At 43.2% G+C, this 19,102-nt stretch overlaps 1 protein-coding gene across 3 annotated transcripts in view; it reads right to left on the reverse strand.

Moving 5' to 3' along the window:
* NPRL3 (NPR3 like, GATOR1 complex subunit) overlaps positions 1–19,102 on the reverse strand; it is a 334,166-nt gene that overhangs the window by 185,734 nt on the left and 129,330 nt on the right. For all 3 annotated transcript variants that reach the window (XM_069210380.1, XM_069210379.1, XM_069210381.1), the window contains one exon: positions 16,773–16,854. In XM_069210380.1, coding sequence (XP_069066481.1) covers positions 16,773–16,854 — 82 coding nt within the window. The remainder of the gene's footprint in view (positions 1–16,772; positions 16,855–19,102) is intronic.

The following is a 19,102-nucleotide window of genomic DNA, read 5'->3' on the forward strand; positions in this document are numbered from 1 at the left end:
AATACGGCAGTCGGATTACTGCCAACATTTCAGTATTTTTGTGGCCGCCACCACGGCAGTCTTGACAAAAGACCGTCAAAGTCCCAATGAGGCCCTTAATATTACTGCCAAACATGCAAGACTAAGGCCCTCATTACGAGAGCCCTGGTTAATTCCAGTCCCTGAGGAAACAGCAGGAAAAATAATTTTAAATCTTAAAGCGAATACAGCATACCCTAGCATTCTTTCTCAAATAAATTTCAGCAGGTAAAACCTTTTAAATATACCAGGAAAAACTGCCCAATAATTTCTAATACATGTGGAATTTGGTGTGAAAAGAACAAATCCCACACATCATAATCAATTTTCAGTGAGAAACTCAGGACTTAGAGGTAATCATTTCACCTAGTACATTCCAAAACTGGGTTAACTTATTTCATCTAGTGAGATAATTACTTGAACCTGGTCCGTGGAACTCATTATACGGTCTTAGTGTGCAAACTGGAAGGGATACATTTAAATTTCAAGGCAACGAAAAAAGCCGATCCATGTCTTTGTTTTATTACGTTCTGCAAAACGTTCATGGTTAGATGGTGAGAAAGCAATTTATATGAAATGTCCGATCAGTTCTTGGAAGGCTGCTTAACGGATCAAATTGTGAGAAAACATTGACAATTTAAAAGACACAAGGAAGAGATGACCTGATGGCACTATTCTGAATCCCTCAATCTTAGCTATGCAATAATCGGCCTATTCCAAGTCATAACATGTGGACATGGAGTGAGTTTAAAGACTGTTAGAAGGGTCCACGCCTTTAAAAAACATTCTGCCACTTTTGCATTTTCTTGTAGGCTGCAGGCACCGGGGCTACTTTCAAAGCAGCATGGGTAGCCATCACCCAACTAAGCCCCCAATGAACCCAGTTTAGTCCCGTCCTGGTACAGCATGGAGTAGCTTTGAACATTTCTTGCCCAGAATGATTTTCGTTTCTCCTACGGTCCCGTAAGAGTCAAACGACGAATTATCTTTTGTGTGTTAGGGTGAATATATGTGAACCCATGTAGCAGGACCACATTCTATCTGGCTCCAAAAAATGTCTAAACCTGGGCGAAATTGTATTTATGCCAGAATAACTGGAAGTTTTGTCAATTTCATGTAACAAAATGTATGCGAGATTACAGAGATCACACCATGATGCCACATCGTGTTATTTTGGGGAGATATTTTACAGTTCAGACCATTTTTGAGCAAGCAGCATTTAAGGTACGCTTTTAACCCCAGCGGGCGGAACGGAAGCAGCAGTGTTTTAAATGCGAGTGCAGTTCCTTTAACATGGGCAGTCAAAAAACATTTCAAGTAGATTTTTTACCTAAATTGATCATTCGGGTCATTTATGCACGCAAAACTATAAATGTGAATGTGAGCTGCTTTGTTTTGAACACCATCGACCGGAAATCAACAAAAAATTACATTTTCAAATTTAATTTTACCCGAGTGGGCCGTTCGGGTAATTTATTGAGTGCGAGCTGCCTTTCGTGTAACTACTTATAATTTTGCATGACTGAGCTACAGAAAATTACGAGAGTTTTGCTCACATAGACTTTTTATCTTCTTGTTACTTACCCAAAACAATATAATCTATCCTGAATGCATTTAATTTGCTCTCTGACGGTGGATTTAGCTACCCCCGAAAAGCTGCTTTTCACATATCAAGCATTACATCAGTTTTGGTGTGTGGGCAGAAGAGCTTTAGCTGCGCTTCCTGAATACTGCTTAAACGGGTTTTAAGAGCAGAAGAGTGTAAATTAAATGCCAAAATGCTGCGCGTTTTCCAGATCTATATGCGGTGATAAAGGGGTTTTCCAGAGATTAAAGACCCATCTCAGATTCCATCTTTTGCACACTGCACAGACAACCTATTTCTCCCTTCCCAAGTTACGTGGTCTTTCTCTAAAAAACCTACCAGTTTCACTAAAAAGAAAATGGAAATAAAATGTAGTTTACTCAAAAAAACTAAGTCCTCTCCGACACTCTCCCAACCATCTTTCATTTTATATGGACCTTAAAAATTATAATTCTATAAATTAAGCATGCATATATTCACATTTTGCAAACAATGAAAACCACTGAAAACAGGGTAATTGACAAGGGAACAAACAATGCATGATACAAAAAGGAAGCAGCCCTCATCAGCGCAAGTGTAAAGCCACCAATCTCTTCTGCTGTTTCACAGTTTCAGTATTGAATTTTTAAACTAAAGGACATAAACGTGTCCACTAGGTGGAGATGTAATACAGGGCAAATGTGCGCAGTGAGCATTCCTCTTTTATGGTTTCAATGGACTGAAGATCATGTGAATTTGTGGTCTGGAACTGAAAATTATGATTCTTAGAATTTAAAGTTTGCAAATGTTTTATTCTGCAAACACTCCGTTGTTAATTGTGAAACTGGCTACTAGAACTCTTTTTCCACAACAATAAGATAAGAAATTATAAAAAGGAAAGGGGTGAACATATAAAGATTTTGGAGCAGCCACAGAAACACGACTTTCCGACTTTGTAGATGCTAACCTGGAAACGTGTCAAAAGGGGAGGAGTAAATGTGTTTTCACTGTGGTAAGGGTGAAGGAAGACCCTCAATTTGTTTGAATAAATTGATGAAAGGGTGGTCCTCCGCATATAAACAAGGCGCGGGCAAAATGTCAACTACGCTGGTATAATCCACGTAATTTCGCAACATGGTTGTTCCTGAAATTACTTTAAGAAAGCGACCCGCTGCCAGGATACGGGGGGGGGGGGGTCAGGGGGCAGGGAAAACATAATCTACTTTAAGAAAGCGACCCGCTGCCAGGATACCGGGGGGGGGGGGGGGGGCAGGGAAAACATAATCTACTCAAGAAAAAAAACATGTTCCCAATCAATTGTTACTGCAATAAAATCGACTTAATTATTAAAGGCTCAGAAAAACTAATTTTATACAAAACTATTTTATAAATGTTGCAAGTTCATCTCGTATCACAACATTTTGCACAAACTTTCATATGATATATCACAGTTCTTAGCCCAATATTGTAGAGAAAATAACCCTACTCATCGTAATCAGATAACCATAAATTGCAGATCACACAGATAGAGAATATCTCGTGTTAAAACACCTAAACCCACTCACTAAGCATCAGTCCACATACTCTCACTCTCATGCATTCTTACCTTCACTTATCATCAAAACATTAGCATATTACATGAAAATCATTTCTCTAATTACGGAGGTCGATCTCCTGAATCCACAATACTAATTTATCATATCACAATCTATGTTTTTATTCTATAAACAGATTGATTTTCATGATAGCTCCAAATATATCAATTCATCTCTTTATTTGAGTGGCTACATAAGTGCATCTTATCTTGTCACAATATGTGAATCTATGCTTTATAACAGATTGCTTTCATGTTAACTCCTAACCATCACTGCATTAGTTTATTCGAATGGCTACACAGATTATTCTATGCATGTTTCGGCCTGAAGTGCCTTCATCAGGACAGCCACTGTTTAATAGAGCCAGGACAGCCTCCAACCAAACAAAATGTAATGGGCTTGATCATCAAAATTCATATTTAATCCACTCCTGCATCACATTTATTTCAGCTTCTCCACGTTCCTAGTGACCATATCTAATGTGCTGCTGTTCTTCACTTGATGTTTGTACAGGAAGCCTCGTCTTATACACCCAAGGACTTGGGAATTAATTATGGCTCCTGATTTATATCCCAACCCTAGCAGCTGTCGGAGCAGGTCATGCACTGACCTAAACATGAAAAACGTGTTCCCAAATTATGTCATTATGCCACTTCACCTAAATTACACCATGGGAGCACGGGAACAATGCAAACAACGAAAAACAAGTGGATATTATTACGACACATGCGTTTGGTACTATGCATGCATGCATTTCACGCTAAAATATGGTGTTAAATGCCAGATTTGCATTTTGCGTAATTTCTTGTAATTTCCCCAAAATTTCACATAATTATCCAAACACAAATTACACAAATTTCATATGCTCTTAAATTATAAACAGATATCTGAATTGGAGAAGGGGAAAATTAATGACATTTAATGCAAGTTTCTGCTATCCTTAGTCATTTGGACAGTCATGTGGCAGACTTATTGAGGATGAAGAGTCTAAGACTCATTATGAGTTCGGGGGTCCCAAAACGGGACTGCCAAACTCGTGCTGGGGGGTGTCCACCGTGCCCTGTTACAAGGTTCCTGCCAGCCTGACCTGGCTGACCAGCAGATTCCTTGAAAAAGAGCTTTCTCGCCAGTCTGACTATCAGGAACGGTGCTACGAGATAGCACTCTGCTCCTTTAAGGGAGTCGAGTGCTATCTCGTAGCACAGATGGGCATGGGCAGTGCAGGGACCCCCTCTGGCCCATGCACTTGTTCTCGACAACCTCTTCATGGTGTGGAAACCGCCATGAAAAGGCTGGCGAAGAACAAGGTTGTAATCAGCAGGGTGGCGCAGAGTTCAGTTACCCCCTGGTTGATACCAACCAGCACCGTTGTCACCACGTCAGGATCTAGGATCCTGGCAGAGTCGGCAGTCGGATGGTGATCTTGTGACCGCCAGCCTCGTAATGAGGCCCTCAGTATGAAAATTGCCTAAATTTCTATGAGTACTCCTGGGATTACTTATATTCCTCTGTAAGTCAAAGGAGAAAACCCACGATGCATAGGTTTTGGACTTTTAAAATGTTTTTTGTGAATGAAGCCTGTAGTTAATAGTTGTAGAGGGCTCAAAAAATGTGAATAAATAAATCAATAAAAATAAAGGTGAACCCAAAAGTAAAATACATAACTGAAAGTTTGACAAAACAAAACGCTGTACAATCTTATAACAGGGCAAAGTGCCATGGAGTGGCCTCCTCACCTTGCTGTTAGGTGTACCCTGGTGGTAATACACAGTTGTAGACTGTACGTCCTGTATGCACCAGAATTCAAAACGTGAGAAAATAGCTTTCTTCATTCTGTTTTCTTTTGCCCATCCCACTGACCTCATAGTGACAAAGGTGAAAGGCTGCACCATTCAGAAGTGTCTGCTTTCACTTTCATCAGTGCTCCATGGTCATAACTCTGCCCCGAGCACCAATCAGTGCAGGAGGTGTGTTAATGAAAAGGGAAAAGAGATCTTCTCTATCTCTCCTTAGTGGATCTCTGTTTGCGGATCGCCACAGGACCACAATTCCCAAGCAGAGAAACACCCACTAAACCACTGGGTGGCTTCTCTGGAGAACTGCAGTTCGAGCGGGATAACTACTGATTTTGTTTTAGAAAGGTTCTTGGACCTTCTGCCTTTTTATAAACATTCTAATTTAATGTGGTTCTTCCAGTGGCTTATGGTTCCTTATAAAATAAAAATATGTTCAAGAGTATTGCAAATAAAAAAATAAAAAAGCCAAACTGTTGGCTATCAAACAGCCGCCTTGGCCAGATCATGCATGTACACAGAGTGGCTTTACTCCTAAATTACATATTACCAATCATTTCCGCATCCACACATCCTCTTTAGCTATGTTCTAGTGTGGGTTTACAGTGGTGAAGACAGACGTCTTGCAAGAACTTCCAGGGACTCAGAGCTTTAGTGAGATACTGCTGTGTGGAAGGCAAGACGAATGCCATACCGCACATGTACCTGGTTTACACACCCACACCTTTTACCTTCACCTGCCCTAATAAAGCAACTTACAGATGCACAATGGGCAGGGAACAGATGCAACACACGAACTAAAGCCCCACACCTTTAACCTTCACCAGCCCTAATAAAGCAACTTGCAGATGCACGATGGGCAGGGAACAGATGCAAACATGAACTAAAGCCCCACACCTTTTACCTTCACCTGCCCTAATAAAGCAACTTGCAGATGCACGATGAGCAGGGAACAGTTGCAACACATGAACTAAAGCACGAGGAAGAACTGTTTTAAATGGGAAGTGTCTTTACTCAGTGCTGAAAGGTCAATGCATAGGACAGACTAAAAAGGCGGACACTAGCCTAGCTTGCTTCTGCTTTCATCCAGATGCACTTGGTATGGCAGGTGGTCTGGGAAGAGTCTGATCTGTATATGGTTGTTTTTTGTCTAGTGTGGCACAATGGGTAACAAGCATGATAGACTGGAACGTGTCCCGGAGTGATTGCCAGTAGGTTGGAATTAATTCAAGGATTTCACTCATCACTTTTTAGTTTTTTTCAGGACTGGAATGCAGACTAACCTCCTTCTTGCTCTGCATTTTACTTTTCAATTTATAAAGTTTAAGCTGTAATAGCAAATAACACTGAACAATCACATTTTGTTGTATATAAATGTGTTCTGACTACCTTCAGTGTTACAGGCGTTGGTGGTCCACAGTATAGCGCCACGGTTATAAATTAAAAGTGTCCATAAATGTATCCGAGCCTCCAAAATCTGGAACCCTGCACTTCTTGCCAGTACAACAAAGATTTTGGGCCCAATTCACAAAAATATAGGTGCAAAATGTGCCAACCTGATAGTTTCTGTGCTAGGCATAAAATTCTTGGTTTTCCGCAAATCACAAAAATGTTAATATATGGCTGTTGCAAAACAACTACGAGTACAGAACGCGTATGAATATTTGTCAATTGTGCAAATAAACCGTACAAGACTATCAAATGTAGAACAAAGTCACAAGCACTGACCTTTGTGCAATAGCCCATGGGAGAAACAATCTAAACACTTTCCTGGAGGTACAGAGGTGCACAAGGACAAAAGAGAAAGTGTTCATCAGTTAAAGAAAACAAAACAAAAAAAAAACTCTTCCGATACAATTGTCTGACTCATTCCAGGCAGGAAAAGAGGGTGTGCTGAGGAGGGTGAAACAGTGACTGTGGTGTGCTCTTGTTTTGTGACTCGCCGCATGTTTGAGTGAGATTCGCATTTGTTTAGCAATCGACTAGTTTACAGTGCTAAGCCCCTGGTCGCTCCTAGAAAACCCCCTTTTGCAAATAAAAAAATAAAAAAAAATTCAACCCAGTATTTGGCAAGCACACATTTTGAACATGTGTAATTTGCCTATTAGCACGATTAATCTTGCATATTCAGTACACTTATATCGTGAACTGAACATATTGTGTGCTTGTAGAATGTGAGCTTTTATCACGGGTGCCATTAAAAAAGTTTGTGACGCGGGCCCTTTCTTTAATGCAAGGTTTGCGGAAAGGGGACGAATAGGGAGGATCACTGTTTAGTGGGCACAGGAATAGACACCACAACTTGGCATCTAAGAACTGATTAGCCCCAAAGATTACGATGATAATGGAAATAATTGTAATTAAGTTTTCATTTTGAAAGAAGAAACACATTTAGTTCCCAGTTTAAAAGCGTATGTACAAAGCAAAACACTAGGCGGCGCTGTTTATTAGTGTGGGTACCAAGAATAGAAAGACACCCCCCAACAAAGACCGGTTCCATAAGCAAAACGTTCGGGGAAGTCCTGTATATGAACACGTACTTGTGGTCACAGATGTAATCGTGCACATCAGATAATGGTCTACTAATGGGGTCCTCTAAACCATTTTTCTGACTGAACGCCCACGTTCCAGTAAAATACATGACAACAGTTTGACGCCAGCGATCCCATAAAATAAATGTTGCTTGGCTTTTGCTATGCACCTGGGGATCCAGTCATATCAAAGGTTCACCTCTGAGGCGGTTACCCTGGCATGAGGGCAAAATCTTCTACCAGTCTCTGTGATGCTTCTAAGTTACCCTAGGGCAGACATCAATAAAATTCACAGCATTTGCCTTACCCCACCATCATGCTAACACATTAAGGGAAAAAAAGGCATGGGATAAATGGGCATGTCATTGTGATTCAACCTATGGAATGAATTAGGAACCAATAACTTAATTTAGAATATGCAGGAGACACGCCATCCTTCATGGTGGCAGAGGTAATTATCATTGGCATTGTTTCACAAAAATGCCAGGGGTAGCGGAAGTGACATCACATACCCTTTGACATTTACGACATCACAGTAAGTGACATCACAATACCCGACCCAGATTTTTTTTCAGGAAGCCACGTCACATGACCCCATCGCGCACACACACAGTTACACCCCCTTACACTCATTCTTATTCAATCTCATTCACTTGTATTCGTTTTTAATCTCACTCATACTTAGTGACACTAAGGCCCAGGTTTACTAGCGCTTTGCACCGTTTATGTGTCTCTTTTGTGACGCAGATCAGGTAAAAAGTGTTAGGGTGTGATTTACTATTCAATGCACATTCTGATTTGTGTTGGACAGTATCCCAAAGTAAAGCAAAACTGTGTTATGCACTGCTTTGCGTTATTTTGCATCAAGTGATTGTCCCATTGATGATACATGGACATTCCTATGCAATCACCTACGGGTTTCTGCGGAAATCCCTATCTACGAACATTGATTGAGGTGAGTAGGCACCAAAATCTTATGCATGTTCGAAGCAGGCATAACAAGCAGAATTGTTTTCATTTCTCCTTTTTCTTCCAACTTTGCACCTGTGCTGCATTGTACAGAACACACACACAAAGTGAGAAAAGCCGAGGCAGAGTTTTTGTACTGGAATGTATCCCTTCCAGTACAAAATCTATGCTTCAGAGAACGCAAACCCCCTTGCACTATGGCGCAAGGGTGTGTGCGTTGGTGCATTGCAGCCAAAAGTGCACCAGTGCACAATGAGAGAAACAATGTACCTTATCATAATAGGTATTATGCATGTTTTTCTTTCCCTTCGACATAAGACAGCACAGCATCTTCGGGCAGCATTGCCTTTACGACAAAGAATAGTAAATCCGGGCCTCAATTTCACACAGTCTCACTCATTACCTGTCACTGACTCTCACTCACTTTCACTCACACACACATGCTCATACATACAGACATGCTCACACACATGGCCTTATCTCACATAAACATTCTAACCCACAAGCACACACAACATAGATTACAAATATTTGTACTTAATGCACCTGCCACCAAAGGTGCTAAGCCAGCTAAATGTGGTCCATGTTTTATTACACTAATAGTGAATAATATGGTATTATTCACTATTAGTGTAAAGTAAAACGTGTTGTAACTACGGAATGTTGAGCCGCCTCAGTGTCGTTGGCACTGATTTTGCCACCTCCGACGCCAGGGGTCGCAAAGCCTGTGCCAGGGGCAGCAAGGGGCAAGTCAGAGGTCGCAGCGGCGACCCGAAATGACGTCCATTGTAATTTTGTCTGCAACTATAGCCTGCCTAACACCCACCATATTTAGAGATCTTCACCGGCCCTGCGAGATATCTTTGCCTTGCCTTCTAAATGGCACGCCAAGCTTGCTGAGCAGTCACCATGTTTCAGATGGTAGCTAAGCAAACTCTTTTCTTTTTCAAAAACAAACTTCAAAGTGGGAGTTTGTTTTTGAAAAACAAAAAAACGGACACTGACACCCTCGGAGTTTTCTCCCCCCTGGGAGTGGGGGAACATTTTTATATTTTTTGTCTGGGACCCCCAGTGTTTTCCTGGCGATAATGAACTGAAAAACTAAATAAACTGTCCAGTCGAGCTAGGGTGGCTATTGTCATTCACCTGCTCCATCAGGCCTTTAGTGTAGGAAGCCAGCGAACCCTGTGTGTAGCAGTGGACGTTGCAGCGCATTTAGGAGAGGGCGAGAATTGAGAACGCCAGTATATACTATAGGACGTCACGTCACCCGTCACTGCGTAGGGAGGGGCAGTTATAGAAGGTAACATTAGTGAACAGAAGGGGTGCGCTTTGGTCCGTTTCCCTCCTCTCGCCTTGTTCTACTGACCTGTCTGACCTGATTTAGAGACACACCAATGATGGGAAGTCGCTCATGCACAGCAGTGTATTGAGGCTCCGAAGAGGTGTTCCCGATTTTTCTGGAGGCATTTTCTACCGTCACCTGTGCTGAAAAACATGAACATATGCTTTTTTTGGACTAGGACTTCCACCGTGAAGGTCTTGTGGAGAGCTACTGTGCCAAGGCATTTGATTTCTGTGTTTTTGTGCCTTGCAATTTAAACATTGTCCATCTTTTAGTGAGTCAGAGCCTCTTCTGTCGCTACTCGCTGATATCCTTGCCAAGCAGCAGAACTTTACCCACGTGCACCCACGTCTGCCCTCTAGTAGAGACAGCATGATGTCAGGGACGGAGATGTCAGCGTTCTGCCTTACCCACGGGGCAGTGTGGCTTCTAGCAGCTGTCTGTTCCGTGCCTGCCTGATGCAGGGAGAGTGCAGAGCCAAGAAGCTTCAAAACTGGCGGTTGTGGAGCTCGAGAGGACAGAATGAGACAACAATAGAAAAGGTAGCTCCTTGAAGTGTGGTGTCTCCTGTTCAAACCATGTATCTAGCTAGGCACTGTGTGACGGACTGAATCACTGGAATGCGAGTACTGGCTCTGACCAAAGTGAGGGGTTCGGGCGTGGGGCATTCACCACCACCCCGCACAGCTGAACCTGACTTTCAAAATCATCAGAACCGTGAGGGGTTTGGCAAGGCTACAAGCATGTGCTGCCTTCAACAGGGGAATCGACGAGCTGGGTGGAAGTCCGGGTGAAGGAGAGGGCAGTTATCATGGGCAGGCGCGGCTCCTCCATATGGGCTTTTACACAGAAAGGAAAATAGACTCTGTTTATTATCCGTTCCATGTAAAAGGGGCAGGGCATTGGGGGGGACGAGCTGAGGGAAGTACATTCCCCTTAGAGTGCATGTGTGTTTGGCCGGCCGAACACACATGCGCACAGGGCTCTCTCCAGCCCAATAACACACCCAGCCCCAGCCACGCACGCCGCTCCTGATCATGGGCTCTCCAATCTAATAGTTGGGGGTACTTCTGTGATGTGCCTGCCTTTAGAGAAGGCATCCATCCTTACATCTAAGGCGAGGACATTATCAGACATACTGCCTGTGCCAATAAGGCTGGAGTGGGACAAAGTATCTGTAGATATGGAGGTCAGTACCTCGTACATTACCAGTTGCAAAAGCTGCGATTAAATGGGTGCGCCATTGAATGATGCTGTAACTAAAGTCTACAACAATAGCTAGGGAAATCTGGAGCCCCTCTTCGTTTACAACGTCTATCAGCTGGTGGGTGCAGTGAGGTGAAATGTGGTCGAGGCAGGCTAGCAGCTATCAGATAGTGAGGATGTTGGGTCCTTGGGATCCAGTTTTTGAACTGCTATCAGTTTTAATTCAGCTCCATGCTGTTGCCATTAAACAGCAATAGCCAGGTGGACATTCAAGCAACTTGTGGGTCACAGCTAGAAACGAGGGCAGACTTGTGTATACCGAGACTTACTTACAGTGGTTAATTTTTTAATATTTTTTTTAACGTAAGTGCAGGTGCAGTCAAAGTTTTCTTACGCACCTGTTTCCAAAAGCTGCTGCAGCCTCATACCAAGGGTGTCTAGTTTTTAATCCAACTCGTTCCACCACCTACACTTCCTATTTATTTCACTCTTGCATGTTCTTTTTCATCCCAGGTTTCTCTCTTCGCCACTGTTTTTGAATCTCTTCTTTCTGCCTTTCTCTCTCTTGCTGCAGACAAACTCTGATAATGAAAACTGAATCCCAGTCCCCAACATGAGTGCTGGAGTGACCACCTGCATCCACTGGTGCAGAACAGGCCCTGCTCCTAATCCTCAGTGTGCTTCTCACAGAACAACTGGTTAACAAATGCTTAAAGCTGCAAAGGTAAAGTGGTGAGCGGCCATGCTCCTCTCCCCGCCTAGAAGAAAGGCCACAGCTACAAGATGGCCATGCACTGAGTTTCATAAAACAGCAAGTTCACCTTACAACATGGTCTTACTGCCAAATTACTGCAATTGTCACACTTTTTGATATATGTTTGAATAGCACATGGACACTCATTTTGCCTTTTGTTCCATGAGTACCAAAAACGGTGAGGGTGGGTATCTTGCGGCATCTGTAACCCTGTGCTTGTGTTTTTGACAAATCACTGCGTGATTTCGAAGCACACAATGCGAAAATCGAAAAAGGCCCAAATATTAAGATACTTTTTCTCTGCTGTCCAAACGTTCATGGTGTTCACTGCCTGTCACCCTCCACCGCATGGCATGCATTGGCAAACACAGAATTTCTAGTACTGTTGGGGCAGTTGGGTTTTTCAACAGCCTTTTGGTTGGCTTCTGTAGAAAGGCTCGAGGATGGGTTTGAGGACTTGTGTTTTCTTTTGTATTAGTTTGTGTTGGGGAATTGCACTTTGCGTAGGTCAATGATATCCATACTTTCTATTGTATTGCTTCAAGTACTTCGCTGTCATGTAATAAATGAGGTTGTCTCTCTTGCTTTTATTATAGCAAAAGAGGTCTGTATATCCCAATAAAATAAACTTTATACATGAACATCACTAAATCAACATGCATGAAATAACTGAATGGATCTGTCACCCAATACTGGTCAGTTTTGGGGGACTTTAATATAATCCATTCACTGCACGTCCAAATATTTATACAATCTGATCACTTCTTTACAACTGACATAGATATTCAGATATGGAGTTATAATAAAAATGTCCATCCCTACAGATCTCTCCACTTCTCCCTCCCTCCAACTATGCCAGCTCAGGACCACAACTATATTCAAAATGTTGGAATGGACAACTCAGTGCAGTAACCTTCTAAACAGACTATGGCCCTCATCACGACAGTGCTGGTGGTATTAAGACTGTTATAATACAAGCGATCTCTGATTTCCACCCAAAATCGAGTGGAATTCCGAGACCAGTCGTGCTGGCAGTCGGCGGTGCCGAGAAGGTACTGCCACTGGTACCCCCATGCCAAAAAGAGACCGCACACTGTATTACAACCTGTAATACGGTGTGGCGGTGTCCAGATGGCAAGGCGCTGCCGACGGTGGAAGGGCCAGGACTTGTCCCTTCCTGGATGACCTCCTTGACAAACGAGGCAAGTGGATCATCTGACAGGGGAGGGTGTGTGTGTGAATGTCGTGAATGCGGGGAGGAGGAGGGAGTGTTTGTGGGTGCATGTCTGCATGTGTGAGTGATTGTGTGTGGATGGGGTGAGTGAGAGCAGGGGAGTCCGTGTATGCAGTGCAGGGTGTGTATGTGTGAATGTATGTATGCGCATGGGTGAGTAAATGCACGCATGCATGCAGTGTTTGTCAGTGTGAATGGGTGTGTATGTTGCGTTTGCGTGGGTGAGTGGGGGTGTGCTTTGTGTGTAGAAGTGTGTAAGTGCGGGTATGTGGACGTGTGTGCAAGTGTATCCTAGCGACAGGAATGCTTATTCCTGTCGCCAGGGTGCAAGATCGCCAGCTTTTGAAGTGCTCACCTCCAGCCTGGTGGAACACAGTAATGTGGCGGGACGGGTGGAAGCTCTGCGGTTTGGCTTCGGCCAAACTCCTAATTTGGCGGTATTCCGCCACAGCAGCCCTGGTGGTCTTCGGACCGCCAGGGTCATGATGAGGGTCTATATCAAATGAAACAGAATATCTGAACTTTTCAAAACTAACAGCATACTGAAAACCGTAAAACTGTGCATCTGTCTCTCACACTTAATTATCAAACACACTGCTATGCACTATGTCCCATAAAACGATATCGGAACCTTGATGGTCCACACGCACAACATGGAAACACTTCCCACATAGGATCAAACAAATACAACATCCTTCCAACGTCACACACTACATGGCGTAGCATGCTACTCATGTAGGCAAACACTTCAGTGCCCCACAGACGAATAGTAAGCTCTATATAAATGCTACAATAAATTCAATACAGATCAATACAGTACATGTGGGGGCATTGGTGTTTGTAGCTCTGGGTACGTTTTTTACTGTATTTAGATATTTGGTGTCATTTATGAAATGCAAGGATTTAGGTGGACTTGTCATTGTGTATATGTCATTTTTACATGTGTTTACATTCTGTGCACTCCCATGGGTATTCCAGTTTGAACGCTTTTGTCTAATTCTTTATTTACGTCTTTGTTTGCGCCGGTTCACAAACCTATAGGGCTCCCTTACTAGCTCTTTGCTCTCCTTTGTGTCTGCTATGTGCATTCTTGGGTAAGCTTCTGTGAGTGCTCATGTCATCCACGGTTTACATGCATTAAGGGAGCAGTCAGCTTGCCACACAGAAATGATAATACAAAATAGCAGCTCAAAACAGCCAATGTAGCTTAGACATGAGGAAGACACAGGAGTGTAGACAGGAGTGTGCACCTGAGTACCAAGGAGGCAAAAAGCAGAAGCATACTCAAAAGCAAAGCCACGACAGGAGAGGACACGTGCATATACAAAGCAGGAAGAGAACTGTCACTGCAGGCTTTTGTTTCAGACCTTATAAGAGCTTATGTGTGTTCTTCTGGGTGTGACCTGTGCCTGCTCCTGCGTCTGCTTATGGGTGTACTCCTGGGTGTCCTCCTGTGCACACTTTCATGTCTCTTTCTGGGTGTATTCATGTACCCACTTCTGTGTCTAGTTCTGGGTATGCTCCTGTGTTTGCTACTGGGTGTGCTCCAGTGTCCACTCTTGTGTATGGTTCTGGGCATGTTCCTGTGTCTGCTTCTGGGTATGAGCCTGTATTTGCTCCCATTTCTGTTCTTGCATAAGCTTCTGGGTTTGATTCTGTGTCTGATACTGGGTGTGCTCCTGTACCTGCTCCTGTGTCTGTTTTTTGGGTGTGTTTCTGTGTCTGCATTTAGGTATGCTCCTTTGTTTGATACTGGGTGTGTTCCTGTTCCTCCTCCTGTGACTGGTTGGGTATGCTCCTTTATTTGCTATTTGTTGTGCGCCCATGTCTGCTCTTGTGCCTGCTTCTGGGTGTGTTCCTGTGTCTGCTTCTGGTGTGCTCTTGTGTCCACTAATGTGTCTTATTATCAGTGTGCTCCTGTGTCTGCTGATTTGCACTCCTGGGCATGCTCCTGAGTTCCTCCATGTATGTCCGCCTGTCTGCCCTACATACTCTCCAGAGTCTGCTTCTGTGAATGCTTCTGTTAGTGTATGTTTCTGGGTGTTCCCCTGTCTGTTCCTGTGCAAGATTCTGTGTATGCTTCTGGTTGGGCTCATGTCTTTCCTTATGGATGCTGTCTAATGTCTGTTTATTTGCACTCCCCGTCATGCTTGTGAGTCTGTCCTGGTGTGCTCTTGCTTCTTTTCCTATGTGCGCTCTTTTGTTTTCCCCAGCATTCGCTCTAGTGTGCAATCCAGGCTTTCCTGTGTGCTGTGTTCAGCACTAAGCCGGCTCTGTGCCGGCTCCTGCTTATATTGCTGCGGATGCTTCTGTGCCTGCTGTGTGTGATGCATGCTGTTATTTTTCTGCACCAGCAATGCTCTGCTAATATTCAGAAGTGTCCTGAATTGGATGCAGATGCCTTCTCTGGAGGGAGGTGGAGGAATGGGGAGACAGACCCCTATGCAACGGAAACAGGGAGTATTCCCAGGCCTCACTGCCGCATGGCCTTCACATGTAATTCCTTATAAGGAGGGACAGCTGAGCATGGACCCTGAGCTAAGGAATGACAAGTGGTGACCAGTGAAGGTGTAGCTGCTGGGAAGGGAATGCAGGGAGGTTGTGGCGGTTGCTGAGGCTTTATGCAGGTCCTACACTGAGAGGGAGTGGGAGGGCCACCCGGGGGGGCCCATTAAGCTCTAGACCTTTGAATGCCTGAGAGATATGGGAATATGAGAGGCCCCTCACCACATTCTGCAGGGACGTCTCATCAATTTGCGTTATGCCACTAGGGAAGTGTCACTGTGTCTGCACTGCAAATAAAGTCAAACTTTGGCTGTAGCTCCCCCTTGCAGACCTTGTCTTAAATAAGAACAGGTCATAAAATGACTGAGATTTTTCAGCTTCTCTGAGTATGTTTTGTAAATTTATACTCTCAAATGCAGTTTGCTCCCACACACTTAATTTTGTTTGGGCGAACAAACTAGCTATGCACCCTTTCCATTCTTTAACGATTGTGTAACAAGAATCTTAAATTGCATGTTTTAATTTCCTGGAGAATATTTGGAGAATATTAATTTGTCTAAAAAACAATCAGTGTGCCATGCTTAGAGCAGTGTGCACTGTGCATGATGTATAGCACTGGCCTCCAACCTTTTCTGTACTAAGAGCTACTTCTGATCAGTGAAAATCACTGTGAGCCACTGAGGGCTAAACAACTTCTACATTGTTACCAGACACCCTCAAGCCCAGGTTCATTGACTTTAAGGCTAATGACCATAGATCCAGACACTATGGTTTGAAAAAATATTTTGACCAAGGGCACTATCACAGGGCTGCCATGAGTGTCACTGAGAATGTGATATTTGGGGATCTGCTAACATGTATGGATATGAATGGGATATATACGTTTATGGGTGACTGACAGCCTATGTTGTATGTACTTGTGGCATAGGTCACATCATTCGCCATATGTGGCACCATTACATGCATAACACACAAACATACAACCATTTTATTAAATTGGAGAAATTTAAAATGCAGAGAAATGTTCTCAAAATTGTTCAAAATATGGAACATTTTTCTGCACTTTACATTTCTCCCATTTAAAAAAAAAGTACTGTTTTTTTCAGTTCTACATGTGGCACAATGTCTACTGGCCACTGGGAGCAAGAGGCCCGCTGTTTGTAAATGTGACACTTTGAAATGGGAGAAAATTATTTAAAAAAACTTTAAGAGTTTTTCGAGCACAAATGAATCAGGAAAAAGGAAAAAAAATATGTACCTGTTGTATGTTTCCTTCAGGTCTCTGGCCAGTTTGCACTTGGGTAGAATATGGTGAAATGGAGATTGTGGACCACCGTCAGCTACACGAAGGGTAAAACAAGGATTAGCGGATACGAATATAATATGAAATTTCCTGCAGTGTTGTTACTCCACTTGCAAATTTGATTTCAACAGCTCTCATGTATTTTTTCTACAGACTAGGTCAGGAAAGTGCTGATTTTCTGAACACCAAGCTAACATCAGAAATCTCATAATGTTCATGTTTTCGTAGATGAAAGCCACAAAAACGTTTGCTGTGAAGATGGGTCCTTCTTTATCCTTCTGAACGAGGTCGAGCATTTACAAGCACACTACTTCAGCTGGGGGACCTAAACCCAACCACTTAAAGGGAGGTACCCCTTTCTGCTAAGCATGAAGACAGGCCAGCGTATCCAGCCTCCATACAGACTAATGCAAGACAAATATCTTCCATGTGCGTTTCTACACAGTGTTCTTTCATTTTTAACATGCATTTCATTTCATCCAAACGTTGCTCTGTATTTTTCTGTTCTACATCTTTCAAATCTGCATTACTGAGGCTTGATGTTGAGTTTTGTATCCTAGCTGCCTATTCAAATAGCAACGATTATCTTCTAAATGTAACAATAATTATTTCTATACAAGCTACACATTTGTTGGCCATGATTATGCCTGCTTTATGGAATACGACTCATGTAATAGGGCTCCCTACATTGCACATAGCTGCCTGAAGAAAAATGAAGTAATACTACTTAGCCAAGAAGAGAAAAGGGTAGTTGGTAAGCAACGCCAGAAGATTAAAAAAAATGAATGGCAGTACAAAAAAAAATAGAATTATAAAAGGAAGGGCTGGAATGGAAATATCCCTATGATAAAAGGGTTTGTACCCCTGCCATTAGTGTCTGATTGCTGTGAAGCCATTATCCTGACTTAGTTTTGCCCCTCTAATCTAGTCAGTTTGCTGAGACCTAGGCCTGTCTATGGTATATGAATTCCAGAACCTGTTTTGTGGCCTGGAAGGAAGCACCAAACACATCCTCATAGCAGGCCCGGAACTACTGTCAATGTCCTAGATTAGTCATATAAAGAAGTGTGTCAGAGTACTGAGATTTGTGAGTTATTAGTTATGAGCACACCTATTTTTCTGTGCATGTATTCCCCCTCGTGTAAAGTTCGGCTTTAACATGAACACAAACTCTTGCTTTGATATTCCGTGTGACCAATGTGTAAATGGTGTGCTTGTACCACTTTGAATATGGTGGCAGTCTGCATACTGGGACCTGCAGGATCCATTCTGAACAGACCCTATTTTAGCATGGCTTAAGATGGAGGGTGAATACAACTTCCCCAGATAGTAGAAGGGCACTGACTAAATTCCTCTGAATTGAGGGTGGAGACCGAGAGACTGAAGTAGTGATGGTGGATAGAAGGCTACCACTGATTTGCTACATGGAGTCGTGAGGGGTTTTGGAGTCTGCATCTACAGTGTCTGTCATGAGTTGTGGGAAGAGGCTATTCATCAGAATGACATCATGCGGACTGTCGGTCTCGCCACAGGCCCAAAGTACTCATAATACCACTGTCTACCTACGGTGTATGTCCGAGATCAGCCATCTACATAAGCCCAGGGCCACAACTTCTGAAGATGAGTGTCCACCTGCATCGACCTTGGGAGGTCACAACTGCCTAAGACGAGCATCTACCTGCATCCACCAGAGGCAGCAACTGCTGAAGAGGAGCACCCGTTGAGCAGACCCATTATGCTGTTCAACAGCAAGGACACAGGGAAGAGTGAGACTACCATACACAGTCCCCACCCCCATCACCGGCACTGAAATCAAAGGCACAAGGTTACCGACCACACAAGCTAGTGCCACCAACTCACAACTCCATTGAACAGGATTCCAGGCTTACACACACATATAGTTTTCAAGCAGAAATCAGTGTTTTCTTTCTTTCCGGTTGCCAGTGGGTTAGTACACCTACGTGTACATAGATTTCCAAGTTATCTATTGTTTTACTCTTGCACATATTGGTTAATAAATATATGCCCCTTACTATACTTATTTTGGGCAAATGCTGATTGGCATACTGTTATTCAGTATCTGCAGTTTTGGGTACAATGCACAACATTTAATCAAGTTAATAATATATGTGTGTCGAGACCATTCCCCAAAGCGTCCCTAGTCCTCAGAAACATCAGGATCCAGAAGTTCAGATCCTGGATGGAGAATGGCTTTGTTTCTTTTCCTTTTAAAGGTTGAAGGCACTCAACAATATCTCCTGGTGGATCTGTATTTTCCACCCAAA

Source organism: Pleurodeles waltl, chromosome 10 (genome assembly GCF_031143425.1).
Source record: "Pleurodeles waltl isolate 20211129_DDA chromosome 10, aPleWal1.hap1.20221129, whole genome shotgun sequence".
Classification (NCBI taxonomy): Eukaryota; Metazoa; Chordata; class Amphibia; order Caudata; family Salamandridae; genus Pleurodeles; species Pleurodeles waltl.